The sequence below is a fragment of the Aristolochia californica genome, unplaced genomic scaffold (assembly GCF_029961685.1).
Source record: "Aristolochia californica isolate CCGP_79_NKW_82.1479 unplaced genomic scaffold, dmAriCali1.0.hap1 SCAF_1, whole genome shotgun sequence".
NCBI classification, from domain to species: Eukaryota; Viridiplantae; Streptophyta; class Magnoliopsida; order Piperales; family Aristolochiaceae; genus Aristolochia; species Aristolochia californica.
In genome coordinates this window covers 55431778-55447788 of record NW_027181770.1, presented here as the reverse complement: position 1 = coordinate 55447788, position 16011 = coordinate 55431778, and the positions used below count along the sequence as shown (strand labels likewise).

General features: G+C 36.4%; 1 protein-coding gene and 1 pseudogene across 1 annotated transcript; both read left to right on the top strand.

Annotated features, from left to right (window-relative positions):
- The first annotated feature begins 473 nt into the window (after window positions 1–473).
- On the top strand, window positions 474–6472 carry LOC137961731 (uncharacterized protein At1g03900-like). Its single transcript, XM_068808426.1, has 3 exons — window positions 474–1589; window positions 5440–5724; window positions 6195–6472. Exons 1-3 carry the CDS (start codon window positions 1107–1109, stop codon window positions 6258–6260), a joined length of 834 nt encoding a protein of 277 aa, XP_068664527.1. The 5' UTR covers window positions 474–1106; the 3' UTR covers window positions 6261–6472.
- Window positions 6473–13071: 6599 nt separating this feature from the next.
- On the top strand, window positions 13072–15076 carry LOC137961725 (BOI-related E3 ubiquitin-protein ligase 1-like; annotated as a pseudogene).
- The last annotated feature ends 935 nt before the right edge of the window (window positions 15077–16011 follow it).

The window sequence follows — 16011 nt, the reverse complement described above, 5'->3', positions numbered from 1 at the left end:
TAGAGGGGAAACTAGTATTATTAAATTAAAATATTAAAAATGGTTTCTCTCCTTCTCCATTATTCTCCTTTATATTCAGAGGGTTCAAAACAAATTGAATGGAAGATGAGCTTCCACAAGTAGGAAGTTTTTCAAATAAAGACCAAACAAACAAAGTCACATCTTTTGGTCTAAGAGAAAGGACCCCATGTACCATTAATTTTATTAAAGGTAAATTATATGCCTTTCATGCACATTTTCTAAAAGCTTAAGTCTACAAGGAAAAAAAAGAAAAAGAATTTGATTATTATTATTCCAAAACATAGAGACTGGTTTCTTTTCTCGTGGGGCAATGAGCTGTAAATAATGGCCTCATTGCCATGTCTTTCATTTTTATTTTATTAACTAATTTTAACGGTCATATTTACAAATCAAGACCTGCTTTCTATTTATTTTACCCCGTTAGCCCATCCGGCGTCGAAGGTTGAATTCACCTTCCGCAGATTGTCTTCAAACGCACACGTCCTCTCGGCGAACGTGGAGGCAGTAGGTCAGTTCTTTTTTTTCAGATCCACATCAAATTAGCTTGAGTTTCACGTCAAGTTCCTGTGATTGACGAATCTCGGCACCTACCGACCGCTACCTGTTGTTTTTGAAAGTTTTGTGCTCGGGAAACCTTCCAGATCATCATCATAAACTGATCGGATTCTCCAGAAACCCCATTTTTTTTTTTATGTGTTTCGTAGAGCCGCAGGTTGGATGTCGATCTTTCAAAAACTGATAGATTCGTCATTGTCTTACAAAGAACCTTGAAATTGCCCAAAGCGCTGTTGCTGGCTCAAAATACGAAATCTAGAATTCTAGATTCCACGCCTGGTGCTGTTCCGGTTTCGCGTTGTTAGATATCAACAAGTTCGGCATTGTAACAGACCGACCATTTTTTTCAACTGTGTTGAAATACTTGCTACCCAAACGTTGTGGCGCTCCTTACAAAAAGGCCTTCGGACGATATTTACTTCTAAAGGTTTTTAGTCCGAATCTCGGATTCAGTTCATTGGCTTTCGGCTTTAGAGTTTAGACCCGTCAAACTATTTTTCAGACTACTCTTTAAAGCTCAAAGAAGGAATATGTCGTTTGAGGAAGAGGACTCTTTCGAGCACACTCTTTTGGTGGTCCGTGAAGTCTCCGTCTACAAAATTCCGCCTCGGACTACCAGTGGCGGTTACAAATGTGGCGAGTGGCTGCAATCAGATAAGATCTGGTCAGGACGTCTCAGAGTAGTCTCCTGTAAGGATAGATGTGAGATTCGCTTAGAGGATCCCAACTCGGGCGAGCTATTTGCTGCTTGCTTCGTTCTCCCCGGCCAAAGAGAGAATTCCGTGGAAACTGTTCTGGACTCATCTCGTTACTTCGTGCTGAAAATTGAGGACGGGAGGGGCAAACATGCTTTTATTGGGCTAGGATTCACGGAGCGGAATGAAGCATTTGATTTTAACGTGGCTTTGTCAGATCATGAAAAGTATGTGAAGAGGGAACATGAAAGGGAGACTGGAGAAGTAAATGAAGATAATCATATCGATATTCATCCAGCAGTAAACCATAGATTAAAGGTATTATACTTTTTCTGCCGGAGAAGTGATGTGGAAACTCTTATCTTCTTTCTTTATTTTTTCTCACTAAAAATGTGAATTTGTTATGAAAGCTTTTTTTATTCGTGAGAAAAGGATGAATTTGTTTGTTTTTTCAGATTTTGCTAGCTTTCATAGGTGATGTTTTTACGGTAATTAGGAACTTTATTCATCTGATGGTACACGGGTTACTGAACTTGAAACTTTTCAGATTTAGAGGATAATAATGCATCCTTGCATTTATGAACTTAGCTTCTGTATATGTTTTTGCCCTTCCTGATCCTGGAAATATGCCTTTTCTGAAGGATCAAGTTAACCTTTTTTTTTCTTTTCCATATGATCTGCAAATGTGTTAATAAGATGAACAAAGACAAGGGTGCAAAACTGGTCAGAGGATCACCTGTCCAAGTTTAATGTGGAATTTATGTTTCTAAACAGTCCATGTTGGAAAAACTCATAACTGTCTTACTAAGTAAAATGTGTGATGAAATGAGAACAGATGCAAAATTCAACAAAAATGATTTCCAGGGAAATATGTGTATGAGTTTTCAGGGGCAATTAACTTCTAGTTAGATCATTGTCAAGATGGGTGTGTAATAATCTCTGAGTTGGACATAAGAAAGTAATCTGCTATAAATGTTAGAGATTATCATCATTACAGAAGCAAAACCTGCATGTTTTAGAGATATGGTTTGGAAAATTCGTGTCCATGTTGTATGTTTACACCTACAATGATGTGAAATCCATGTCACCTGATTAGTTTTGAGATCGGCTTATCTTTCTATTGATGAGTTAACACATGGTCTTCACTATTGAGAAGCTAGCATGGCTTTGATTTGTTGCAAGGGAAGAACTTGTGGTTGGAGCTTTATTTCAGTTGCCACAAGTTTGAGTTGTCATGTGAACTTAAAATAGCTTGGAGACAAAAAGGGTTGTTGTAGTTAGAGAATTTATGAAAGGGATCTGGTAAAAAAAAAAAAAAAACAATTCCTGAAAGGGATTTTGAGAAGTAAATCAATATGCAGAAAATCCTAGGTCTTGCTCTTCCTATGTCCAGGAACATTATCCATTGGCTACCTGATTTTATTGCTCCAATTGGCGACACTGGTATAAGAAGATGGTATGTTTACTGAAGGGCTCTTAATTCTGTAGCATAAAATCTGTATACATTACACAGTCTTTGAGAGGCTGGCATGGTGTTTAGTTTGTGCTATTTAATAAAATAATGAGAAAAAACTCTGCCCTGATGGATAGGGTGTGGGAGTGCACAGGCACTAGAGGTTAATGGGCAGATTTTCCTGTCTGCACTCCTCCATGTATGAGGAAAGACTTTAGTCATTTTGGCTAGAGATCTACTCCTTACCATTGGCTATATTGCTAACGCAGTAATGAGATGGAGCGTGAAGGATCCAAAGGAGGGGTAAATGCGTTCACGTTTGTTTCAAAATTGGCTTTAGTTTAGATGGTGTGATAACTGTAACCAACTAGGCTTTCCAGGAGAGGGGAAAGATAGAGCTTACAAATAGAACTTACAGATATATACTAATCGGTGCTTGTGCATAGAGAAAGTCGTGTCTGTATGAAATACGTTTGCCGAAGTTTTATTCATATGGCTATGTATACAATATTTGTTAACGGAATTTATGTTGTCACTTTTGAAGAATGTCAGAGAGTAAGTTGGAGGATGTGCCTCTTCTTTTACCTGAAGCTCATTTTGGAAGAAAAGAGTCTAAAAAGAAGAAAGCATAAGGCTTTCTTTCTTATGATGTGTACAAGTTATGAACAAGGGCAAGGGATGTAAATTCTGTCAGGCTGGTTGGCTTCTCACCCTTGAAAAGGGGCCAAAGGTTTCAAAAGGGAGCTTTTAATGAGGTGCCTTGGGAATTGCTTCTCTTTTACTGAAATTCGATCTAGTCAGCTTCATGCCGCTCACAATCCTGGTTTATAAACATAACCCAAGAACTGTTCTTTTAATGCTGGGTGTCGCTTTTATTATTATTCATTATCTCAAAGTGGAGCCTTTGGCTTCTGAAGCTGGCCGAAGTGGCAGGGTGAAGATATAATTTGTTAATGAGGCTGTGGCCTGTCAATGGGGGGCCTCACCAGAATTCCTATCTGGTCTTTCTTGTTTGCTGTTTCTTGTATTTGTAGTCGTTTCTTCATCGTATATTCTAACTTCTATTGTTTTCTTTTAGCTGGATGTTCTAATTTCTTTTAGTTACTAGATTGTCGTTTTCAGCCATTTAATGAAGAAAAAAAAGTTTCAATGGTTGAAGAGGAAGAAGAGTTTCAACTATTTGGGTAGCTTTATATGGAGAGAATTTTCTATTAATAAGACCGAGACCGTTTTTAAGATAATTTCTGTAGAACAGGAATATCTGCTTTTTGCCATGTTCAGAATTTTATTTTCATTATTATATGAAGGAAATAAAAATCCAGAAGAGGAACTTCTCGTTTCTCTATGTAATTTCTGTCTGTTAATTATTATCCTTGCAGAGGTCGTCATCCATTTTAAGAGATATCAAATGGAGAAACCCTCTTCTTTCTCCTTCCCTCTATCTCTGCTTGTCTTCTTTCTTTTTTTATTTTTTGCTTCTTTACTGCTTTCTTCCATATCTTTGCAAAATTTCTTTTCTGTCATGAGAGTGAGTGAATTCCAGAAGAGAGAAGCTTCTCTCCTCCTCCTCTCTGCTCCTCTCTTTCCCTCAGTTTCTCTTCTCTTCCACCTCTCTACCCCTTTCCTCCTTTTCGTTGTGTCTTTTCTTTCTTTCTTTCTCTTTCTCCATTCTCTCTATTGTGACCAGCACACTAACTCTAGGATTCTGTATTCTCGAATGAAATGTGCCGATAAAATTTCAGAATTCAATTATATCCCTGTAATGCAATTGCAAACTCAGTAAACCCATTTCTTTTTCAGATATAATTCTTTTGATAGTTATTAGTATAATTAGTGGATATACTATTACTATTTTTTATACTTAATATTGGTAAAATTTACTTCTTTATTCTCACATTTGAAAAACTGTAGCTGGGATGGTACTTAATGTTATTAGGAGTTCAATGTCACATGTGGGGGAGGAAGTTGAATCCTCAAGATCACCATGTTTTGGATTTCCATGGAAAGGTCTGTGGTTAAAAATAAATAAATTAAAACACTTATGCATGTTTTAGCTATATATTCTGCCCATTCATGCTTACTGACAAACACCTCTCTTTAAGGTTTCGTATATCTTCTCTTCAAAATAAGAAGATATGGTGGCCATAACCAGGAGAAAACATGACTAAATAGTTAGAGTTAAGTGGGAAACGAATAGAGAGTTAGTGCTAGCTTGTAATGATATTATTCAATACTTTGGCTTTTTATTGTTTTTATATTACAAATTACACTTAGAGCGGAGGAGCAGATAATATATTTGAAAATTTCCAAAACATGTGGTGAATCCTCTCTTAAATCAATATCTAGTCTATTGTAGTAGTGCCTGAGAAACTGCTCTTATTATAGGCCTTGAGGGGCTCCAAATTTCCAGATCTTATTATAAAAGAGCAAGGGGCGAAAGTGTTCCATGCAAAAGGACGTGGGGCACGTGGTACCTCACCTCCCAGAAACTTCTTTTTAAATTTCTGTGCTGTAGATCTCTATTTATTGTTGTCAAAATAAAAAGAATGATCTCTACCTGTTTCTTTTGGTTTGCTACGCATTTCTTAATAAATGTGCTTTGACTACTTCACAATATCATTTCCCTCAAGTCCTAGAGACTCTCTTACATTACATACATAAATGATGCTACTTTTTCTTCTTTCCTAGGATTAAATGATAACTTTTGTTTTTTAGGACGGGGAGACCATCCGGATTAATGTCAAACCGAAACCATCTAGCAGAAGTGGTATGCTGTCAACTGCAGGTTTGTCAGGAAGTGGTTCCAACTCTGGAAAGCTGAATGTTTCTCTTGCACCACCACCAAGTGGGGCTGGAATAATCAGGTCGCCGCTTCCTCCCCCACCCAATGACCCTGTGGCAACTCGAATGACTTCTCCCCATGCTGTTAGAGGACTCAAGCCTCTGACTGAGGACAACAGGCATACAGCTGATTCTTTATCAAATCTTTCAATTATTGAGGTCTGCCTCTCTCTCTCTCTCTTTTCCCTTCACACTTTAAATCCATATCTACATTCTTGAGATGATGGTAAAATGCACTTCTCATAGCTACTCCCTGAATTATTGATGGAGGCAATCAGATTCACTTATTGGTCTCCATAATGAACCAACTCGACCTTTGCCTGAAACAAGTGAGCATCAATACAAGCCATCACTAGGCTGAGTGCAGACTAGACTTTGACCGTAGTATTTAGTATTGCTAGTGAACAATACAAAAGATCGAACGATTCATCAGAATACGATGGCAAGGTGTCGAAGCTTGTTTTAGTTTTGCATGTTATGACCTTAACACAGTTGGTTGTGTATTTCTTGTATAGTTTCTTCTCCATTCAGATACTAACACAACTCTAATTCTCTTTTAGTCTCCTGTCCGCTATGGAGCATTGTGATTCAATGGCTTTTCTGAAATTTGGCTGCTGGTTATTTTGCAGAGAAGTCTTCCTTCCACTGGATCAGATTCAGGAAAGGGCTCAGCTTCGGGATGGGCAGCGTTTTAAATCTATGACATCATCTGCTTACTATGAAGGCAACTTTTCTTGTATTCTTCATAGCCTTTTGTTTTTCTTTCCTTTTTGTTTTTTCGTTGAAAGAAAAAGGTTAGAAGGAGGAAAAGGAACAGATGGGTCACCACTCTTTTCTCTCGCTTGAGAGGGCATGGAATGGGCGTTCTATTTTTCTTGTCTGAAAATAATCGAATGAATGTTGCATAGCTCAATTTCTTGTATTTATCTTTCTATGATTGAAAAAATTAAAATATCCTTGTTCGGATTATAGTTCACTTTAACAATAAGACCATAAAAAATTACAATTGTCTTAATATAAAATTTAAGTAGGTCTCATTATCAATATCATGATCTTCATCTTCTTTCAAATTAAAACCAAAAACTTTCACCTAAGGCCCGTGTGGTCTGATGGTATTCTCTTTACAACTAGGAGCGTCAGGTCGCGACTTCGACTCGTGCCATGTCCTTTAAAAAAAAACAAACAAAAAAACCAAAAACTTTCAAGCTAGAGACTTAGTGCAAATATCATCGATGAACATAAAAGGTTGAAAACATGCTTTATTTGGAATAAATTTTTTAAGCATTCAATTTATATGTTTTGCTTGCTGTTGGAGGATGTGAATATGTTTTTTGTTTCTTCTACTAACATTATTAGGGTGAAGTATATAATTATAATATTTAAACTTTAAGCAAACTTTTAAGCATCTATAAATATAACTGAAGGGGGAGGATTTGGATTAACTCCTTAACCCTATTTTTTCTTCTTTTTCTTCCCAAAGTGTGCAATCTTCTCTTTGTTTTCTTCTTTATCTTCTTTACCTAATATGTAATTTATGCAATCCTGAAAATCAACATTTATTATGAAATACATGTTGTTAGCACTGAAAATAATAATCCTTATTGTTCGACTTCTTCTTCGTATGTTTATTTACTAAAAATTCAAAGTATACAACCATGGATTCAAAGTTTCACCTACAACATTTTGTATAGATTTTGAGTGATAATTCAATATTCCACATCAAGTCAAGTCATTAGAACCCATTTCTCACTCTTCAAGTAAATAATTTACTCCAATAAAGGTATAGAAAACCAATGTAATCTTTGTTATCTAATTCTTTAACCTACATTTTAGGCATTAGAATACCCACTATAACCAAATTTTTGTATTTGTAGGGCAATATTTCTCACATGAATTTATCCGAAATTCTTTTTAAACTGTTGGGAAACACTAGTCGCAAAAAATATGTCTATATTACTTCATATAAGTATGGACATCTCCATTTTCACTTAGAACTCAAAACTCAACAAGTTCACAACCCAATACACTTATTTTCCTCCTTATGATAACATTACCTTTTTGTAAGAAATGAGTAATAAACATCAAAAGTTGCTTCATATACGCCTATTATTCAGATATCCATAAGTGAAAATATTTTGCTTACATCTAATAAATAAGGCAACTAGTTTCTATTAGTATCAATAGAAATTAAGATATGTTTCAAATTAAGGCAGAGAATAGGAAAGAATGTTTCAAAGTAATTAAACTAGTAATATTTTTAGTCTAGCAATTTTCCTCGAAATGAGTCTTTCAAGTTTTTCACTCTATTTTATTATCCAATTTCCTCGAATCTATTTTTAGAATAGGTTTTCCCATAAATTTTAAAAAATCACAAAACATTCTAAATTTTCTACAAAATTAGACAAATCTGAAAAGTTCAATAAATTTATTTCGAGTTCCTTTAGTGTTACCTACATCAATTAATTCCCTTGTTTCACCATGGCTGATGAGACTAGAGTCAATTTATGAGCTTCCATAAAGTTTGAACTCCCATACTATAGTTCTTCAATTACATCTCTACGATAAAAAAATGTGTGATGGGAAAAAGGCTCTTTGTTATTCAATGACATTAAGCTATTGTGTTTTATTTTGGAAATCATTTATTTGTTGATTGAGTATTCAAAATCACTTATATGTCCCTCTACAAACTTTGTATTACCTTATCCAGCTCAAACTTTGTTTTGCATAATTCAAGTCCCTTTTGTTGTGGGAAATGAAGCCCCTCATTTTGAGCTCCTTGGGGTTTTCTCCTTTTTGTAAGTTCCATGGGTGATTGTTTCATACATGAGAAAAAATTGTCCCAATAGTGTTTAATCTTCTTAATTGTTTTCTACTCAATGGTTGTTATTACTATTTTGTAAGAAATCTATATGCAACAACTACCTTGCTTTGTGGTTGAGGGGGAGTCGATATATGGATTGAGAAAATCTTTATATGGCTTAAAACAATCTCCTTGGGGCTTGGTTGCACAAATTGAGCCAAACAATGTTGCGGTTAAGATTCAACCAGAGCTCAATTGATCATTCTGTCTTTGTCTAGAATACCCTAAAAGGAAGTGTATTACGGGCGGTTTATGTAAATGATTTTATCTTAACTTCCAGTGATGCTGACAATATAAAAGAAGACAAATAGAATATATGCAAAAAATTCAAAACGAAAGATCTAGGACTCCTGAAATATTTCTTGGGTATGGAGGTATTCCAGTCAAAGCATGAGATTGTCTTATTTCAGAGAAAATATGTTCTTGATCTACTTGAGGACACAAAGATGATGAGATGTCGACCGATAAATACTCCTATGGATTGTAACACAAAGCTATATGCACGCTCTGGTGAAGATGTCGATATAGGTAAATATCAGAGACTTGTGGGAAAACTCATTTACCTCACAGTGACTAGAACAGATATTTATCATATGCAGTAAGTGTAGTTAGTCAGTATATGCATAAACCGCAACTTACCCATTATCAAGTTTTGGAGAGGATCCTGAGGTATTTAAAAGGAGCTCTAGGGAAGGGACTTCTCTATAAAAATCATGGTCGCTTTAACATTAAAGGTTTTGTGGATGCAGATTGGGTTGGATCACCTGATGACAAGAAATCCACTTATGGGTATTGTACTTTAATTGGAGGTAACTTAGTTACATGGAGAAGTAAAAAGCATAATGTTGTTGCGAGATCTAGTACAAAAGTAGAATACAAAGCTATGACCCATGTAGTTAGTGAACTTTTATGGATCAATTCCCTTCTCACTGAATTAGGGTTCTAAAAAGAAGCCCCTATGAAATTATACATATTGCTTCAAATCCGGTCTTCCATGAGAGAACAAAATATTTTGAGGTAGATTGCTACTTTATACGGGAAAAAATTCAAATTAGTATTTAATCTCTCATACATGTGGCAGACATACTTACAAAACCAGTCACATCCAAGATCCAGACCACTATATGCAACAAACTGGGTATCTACAATGTTTTATCTCCCCCAGCTTAAGGGTGTGTGTGAGAAGATAAGCTCAAAGTATAGTGACATGATGTAAATTATCTTTGTTTTATGTCCCTTTTCCTCCCTTCTTAGGGTAAAGGGTAATGATGTTATTATAAATACATTAAGGGGGAGGATTAGAATGACACTGAACACAATCCTCATTCCATCTCTTTCTCTCAAACACTCTCTAAACTCTCCAAACTCTCGTCCCTCTCTTTTCTCTCTCGTTATTCTTCTCTCTTTCACCTTCTCCTCAGTTTCCACTTCTCTTGTATTGCTCATTTACTTTATGATCATGGGATCCTAAATCCAAAACATTTCAACCAAATCAAGTGATTATAACAAATTGTGCATTGATGATTCACATAAACTAACTTGAGAGAGAATGTTGAAGTGTATAACATAAATAAAGAAGCAGGGAAGAAGAAGAGAAAAATGAAGAAAACCTCTAGCTATGGAATTTGAAATATTCATACAAACCCATTTTGAGAGAAAAAGAATTGTACACTTTGTAAAATCACACCATTTCCTCCAATCACTCGGTATTGTTAGCATTCTCAAGTTCATCTACATGGTTGATAGATTATGCTTTATAATCTTGGCTTGCACACTTATGAATGATCGATCATTGGTAGAGGTTGATTGATCATTTTGATGAGTTAGGATAACTCTCTAACATTTGTGACTAAGTTTTGACATATATCATTGACACTTAAACTCTAGTCTTCTCATTGTTTTCTTCTTCATGGGTGCTTATTTAAGAGATACCTTTCAATGTTGCTTGAGGTTTCGTATAAGTTTGATCATTTTAAAGCTTTAGACCTAGATATGCATTGTCTATTGAAGGTAAAGTATATGAAATACTTTAGTTTGCAAATTGTTACTTTTATTAAATTTTGTTATCATCAAAATCAATAAGGGAGTCAACCTAAGGTCAACACTGGGTGTGTATTTCACTTATTTTATATAATTTAACAAAATTATATTTCACTAAATAATGTATTTATTTATATTGTGGGGTATGAATTTTTTTCTACACAGGTACTTCTTTTAGTTTGTTGTTGAAGCGAGGGCATGGCTTGACTAAGGGCTCTAGGGTGGATGAAGTTAAGAAGATGCTAGTAGGAAAGATCCTAGGGAGATTCAAGATTGCCAGATGAGAGCCACAGGGACCTATGGTACCCTCTTCACCCATTGGGTGGGACATTTGTTAAGGAACCATTTGCTTGTACATGTTTTGAAGTTCAAGGGCTACACCATTGAGCAGTTGGCACATAGGTATTATTACATTGAGGTAAATATTAAATATTTATTATTTTTTCATTTGTATTTAATTGTTAGTAATTTTGATCATTATGTTTTATGTTTGTTTTGCAAAGGAAAATGTTGATGTGGATTTACTAAATAATGATATCACACGTGAGAACATGCATTCCATTTGGGGTTGGTTTCAATAGTTATAGACCATTATGTATTTGTGGTTCAAGGCAAATGGGGATTATTTTCACGGTAGTCGACACCATATCACGTGGTCTCCCTCCAGGATTGGGAATAATTGTGTGATACACCATTAACCACTTTCGACTAACTGAACTTTTGAGATTAAGTATAACAATTTTAATATTTATACAAAATAACACTAATATTGCGTTATTCCAAATTGTAGATAGTTTTTCAACAAAATGTAAAAAATATGAGTAAATAAACGATTTGACATACTATAGAGCAGAAGTCATTCAATCACATTTGTGAGGAGATGGTTTGTTGTCTCAAAACTTCAATTATGTTTTATTTAATTTATATAATTATTTTAAAACTAATCCTTATTTCTTAAAATTTGTAGGGTGATGGTGTTTCTTATATTGATCACTTTAAGAACACCTATTATGAGGTTGCACATGAATGAGGTGTAGGATTTGTGGAAAAATGTTAAATGTAAAATTATTTTTTTATAAATTATTTAAAATTTTATTCATATTGAAAAATAAAAATTATTTGTTGTGCTATCTTTAGTAGAACGAGACGCAAAAGAGATGGAAGAAGCAAGTGCATCTAGGATTCCCATAGATGAGCCAACAACAGAGTAATTCATCTTCAATTATAGATCCGACTACATAAAGGGGTTGCATATAAGTCAGCCACCTCTTCCCAAGACACCTCGAGGATATATACCACTCCACATCACAACTTGAGACCGATTCGTGTCATACTCAAGAAGGTGTAGTATCTTGAAAAAGGGAAAAAGGAGCATATTTGACAATTATAGTCTATGAAGTTTGAGCATGATGAGATGCGTCAATTCTTCTTTTTGTTGATGCAAAGAAAAATAAGTGTGCAACGGTTCCTCCTCCTGAGTGATGTATTTCTTATATATTTTTACGTATATAACTTTTTCTAGTTCATTTTATATATTATCTTGTATATTTTTAATGTAGTTTTAAGTTTATTCAATATTTACAGATAAATAATTTTTTAAATGAGTTGTTTAATTATTTTTTATTTTATTTTATTTTGTTATTATATAGTTTTGATAAGAGAAATATTTTTTTTTTAAATAAATGTTCCTTTTGCCAGCAAAATGCGGTAATATATTTGGCAAAAAAGTTACATTTATTTTTAAATATTATACTTTTACTAGCGAAAAGAATTTTTCATCTTAGCCAATGAAATCCCAAATTTGCTAGCAAATATTTTGAATCTTAACCAACAAAAGCCATATTTCACTCACAAAGATGAAGGTTTATAGTTCAACTTTGCCAGCAAAATTATAGTTTAGTAAAAGTTGTAGCGACAGAAACATGCCAACGAACTCTACTAGCAAACTTTTTGCTAGCAGAAGTTTTTTCAGTGAAATAAAAAACTTTTGTCAACGAAAATTTTATCCAGTAAAACTTTGGATATCAACTTCATCTTTTTTTGGAGATATGATAAGAAAGGTCTTAGGATTCTATGTCCCTCTCATGACAAACCAAACCCAACTACACATGATTTAAGATGAGTGCTTCTAAAAAAAGCTGATGAATTTAAAGCAAAAGTTCCAAGGGAATAAGATCAATAGCTAGCTTGCATTTGAGAGATTTATTTTCTCAATGGAGAGAGAGAGAGAGAGAGAGAGAGAGAGGTGAGATAAAATGCCAAAGTGGGTTGCCTATCTCCAAAAGCAATAAACACTAAGTTGAGTGTGCCATCACTTGGGAATGAGTAATCAAGGTGGAAAAAGAGAAGAAAAGCAAAGGGGAATTTATGAACAAGGGTTGTGGGTGGGGTGGCATCTTGCATCCTAAAATGCAAGCCCAACCACTTTGATATGTTCCTTTGCTTTTTAGGGTCTCCCTCCCACATGTCAAGGCAAAAGGCAGGTTGTTGTGGGGGTAAAAAAATCAGACTCCCATTAACTCCCCTATTATATGTCTTTCTTTCTTTCTTTACATATATAAGTGAAGTGACAATACCTGGTTTTTCTGTTTCTCAATGGAAAGAAATCCAGTAAGAGCAGAGTCTGCGAGGACGACGACGACGTTCGAAATGACCGAAAGAATCCCCCAGACAAGCGAAGCTTTTGAAATGGTGAAAGATATGGCCCTCATTGTAAGGAGAGAAGCTTTATTTGTAGGCGAACCATCAACAGTTCAACGCCATCAAAGCTGGAGCTACGGAAAACATGGCGCACGATAAGTGCTTCACCTATCACCCCTTCTAAAACCCACCAAAATTCAACCAAACCACCACCACCACTTCCTTCCTCTACCCGTCTCTCTCTATTTCTTTCTTTCCCCTCTGCAACCTCCCTCTACCATTTCGTATCTTCCTGCTCCCCTTTTTCTCTCTTCGACTTCTCTCCGTCACTTTGTTTCTTGTTTATCAGTCTCTACCATGTTCTTACACGTCCAACAACCCTCCGCTAACACTCCATTGATGGGGCAAATCTCAAGCGATTTGCCGCCCAATCCAATCTTTGCCTTCCCTTTTGCGAGCCATCGCAAGTCGATCGGAACTCTTATGCTAACCTCGCTCAGTTCAATCACCCAGGTTTGTTTCTCTGTCCTGCTCTTATTGTTCGACTTCAGTGCCTAGCTTCGACGGCATTTCCTTGTGCAAAAACTTTATTTGCCTCTTCATCTCGTTCATGGATGCAAACCCAGGAAATATAAGTTTCTGATTTTATCATTGTACTCTGTATTTGTTATTTTATGAAATTTTGTACCAATTTGCCGGAGTAGTTTACTCTTCTTTCTTATTCGCTTTCATCTGCATCTTTTCCTTCCTTAATTTGTAAACTCAAATCCTATTCCTAACTACAAATTAAACAGCGTTTCTGAGCAACATTTTTTCACCCTGCCTCGTTCTTCTTCCAGGTCTATACACAGCACACAATCAAGTCGGACCAAGTGACGGTTACGAGGTTCCAAAATCAAGAAAGCGAGGAAGAGAAGATTCAAACATGATGAGCCCATGGTTGAGCTCCAAGGTCCAAAGGAATGCACGTGAATCCACCGAGGCGCTCCCGGAAAACCACAGATGCTGTTCTTCTTCATCTTCTTCTTCTTCTTCTCTCAGTAGCGATATCGCGGTGGGAATGCAGAAAGAGCTTGAAGAGACGGACCTCTTCATTCTAATGCAGGTAAGTGCGCACGGCTCCTTTCAACCTTTTACAGCTTTACTGTCACCGCTTTGCCACCGACATGCTGAAGCCGATTCTACAGTAAGCGTCATCCCATTGGGTTCAAGGATCGAGTATTAACGTACTGGACTGGAGTACTTGCGGACAACACTCTTGTTCGCTTAAAAAATAAATTTTAATTTTTTTTAGGAATGCGTGGCCACTAATCGTGTCTGAAATTTCACTTTTTGTGTATTTACAGACGGAGAAGATACGTACGGAATTGGGGGCGAAGAGGAGGAAGTACTGGAGCAACCTCGTTCGGGCAGTGGAAACGGGAGTGCAGCGGGTGCTCAAGGGGAAGGACGAGGAGATCGCGCAGATGAGCCGTCGGAACACGGCGCTGGAAGAGAAAGTCAAAATACTGCTGATGGAAGGACAGACGTGGAAGATGTTGGCGCAGAGGAACGAAGCGGCGGTAGTGTCGCTGCGGCGGAATCTGGAGGTGGCGCAGGCCAGAGAAGGTGGAGGCGACAACGGTGAGATCGAAGACACGCTCTCCTGCTGCGAAGGGGGTCCTTCCGACGAGAAACTTAACTGTCACGGATGTCGCCGCCACGAAATATCAATTCTGGTCCTTCCGTGTCGGCATCTTTGCATCTGTAGCGAGTGCGACGCCAGATTGGGCTTATGTCCCCTCTGCATGTCGCCCAAGACGGCCAGCATCAAAGTTCACATGTCATGACCTCTTCTGCTTCTTACCTCCTCCCCTGTTCATTTTTTTTCTTCCGAACATGGAAATTAAACCGAACGAAACGTACATCTTTTACCGCTTTTCTTCTGCGATTTTATTACATCAGAAAATAAAAAGAATTTTCATTTTCTTCCATTGTCTGTATATTTGTTTACTAAATCACTGAGCTGGGATAAAAAAAGAGAAAGACGATAGACAGAGAGGGTCCATGGAGAATTCTTTTGGTAAAAATATTGATGAGGGGGGATCGACGCTCCAGAAAGCATTGAAAAGGGTTAGGTGTATCAATGGGGAAAGATGGAGTTCTGGGTGGGGGGTTGAGGTGTTGTCATGGAGAGAGGACGACCTTCGGTGTTGATGAAAGAGAACAACAGACAATGGCCCTGGTTGGTGGTTCTGGGTCAGTCCCAGAGTAGGCAAGTTGCAATCTTGACATCAATTTGGCAGGTTGGACTCTTTCTTCTGTCATTTTGTTTGGTGAGGAAGCTAGGTTTAGCAAAGTTGAATAATGTTGAAGAGCTACTAGCTTCCAAGGCTCATCCATATTATGTGCCCTCTTTTCATAGCCTAGGACATTTGTATCTAAGTTGTTAACTTCATTATCAAAAAAAAAAAAAAAATCAAATTCAATAAGAGAAATCCCTTTATTGTTTGAAAAAACACTTCCTTAAGTTAATTTTTTAATAGCAATTTCTTTTTTGTCGGTTGAAGGCGAAAAATTTGTTGTGATAGTTCATTGTCGCGTTTCCATTGGTAGAATTTATCCTAATGAATTTTGAAATTTGCTCGAAAACTAAGACGTTGAATTTGAAGAAGAGTTGGTCGAGAATTTGAACTATGGCAAAAAAATTTTTATTTTCTACCCACGAATTTGAACTCTACCCACGGATTTCCAATTCCGCTAGCATAGAATTCAAACAATTCAAGTGAAGTTTCTATTTTGTTAGCATATAATTCGAACTCTACTAGTTGTTGTGATAGTTCATTGTCGCGTTTCCATTGGTAGAATTTATCCTAATGAATTTTGAAATTTGCTCGAAAACTAAGACGTTGAATTTGAAGAAGAGT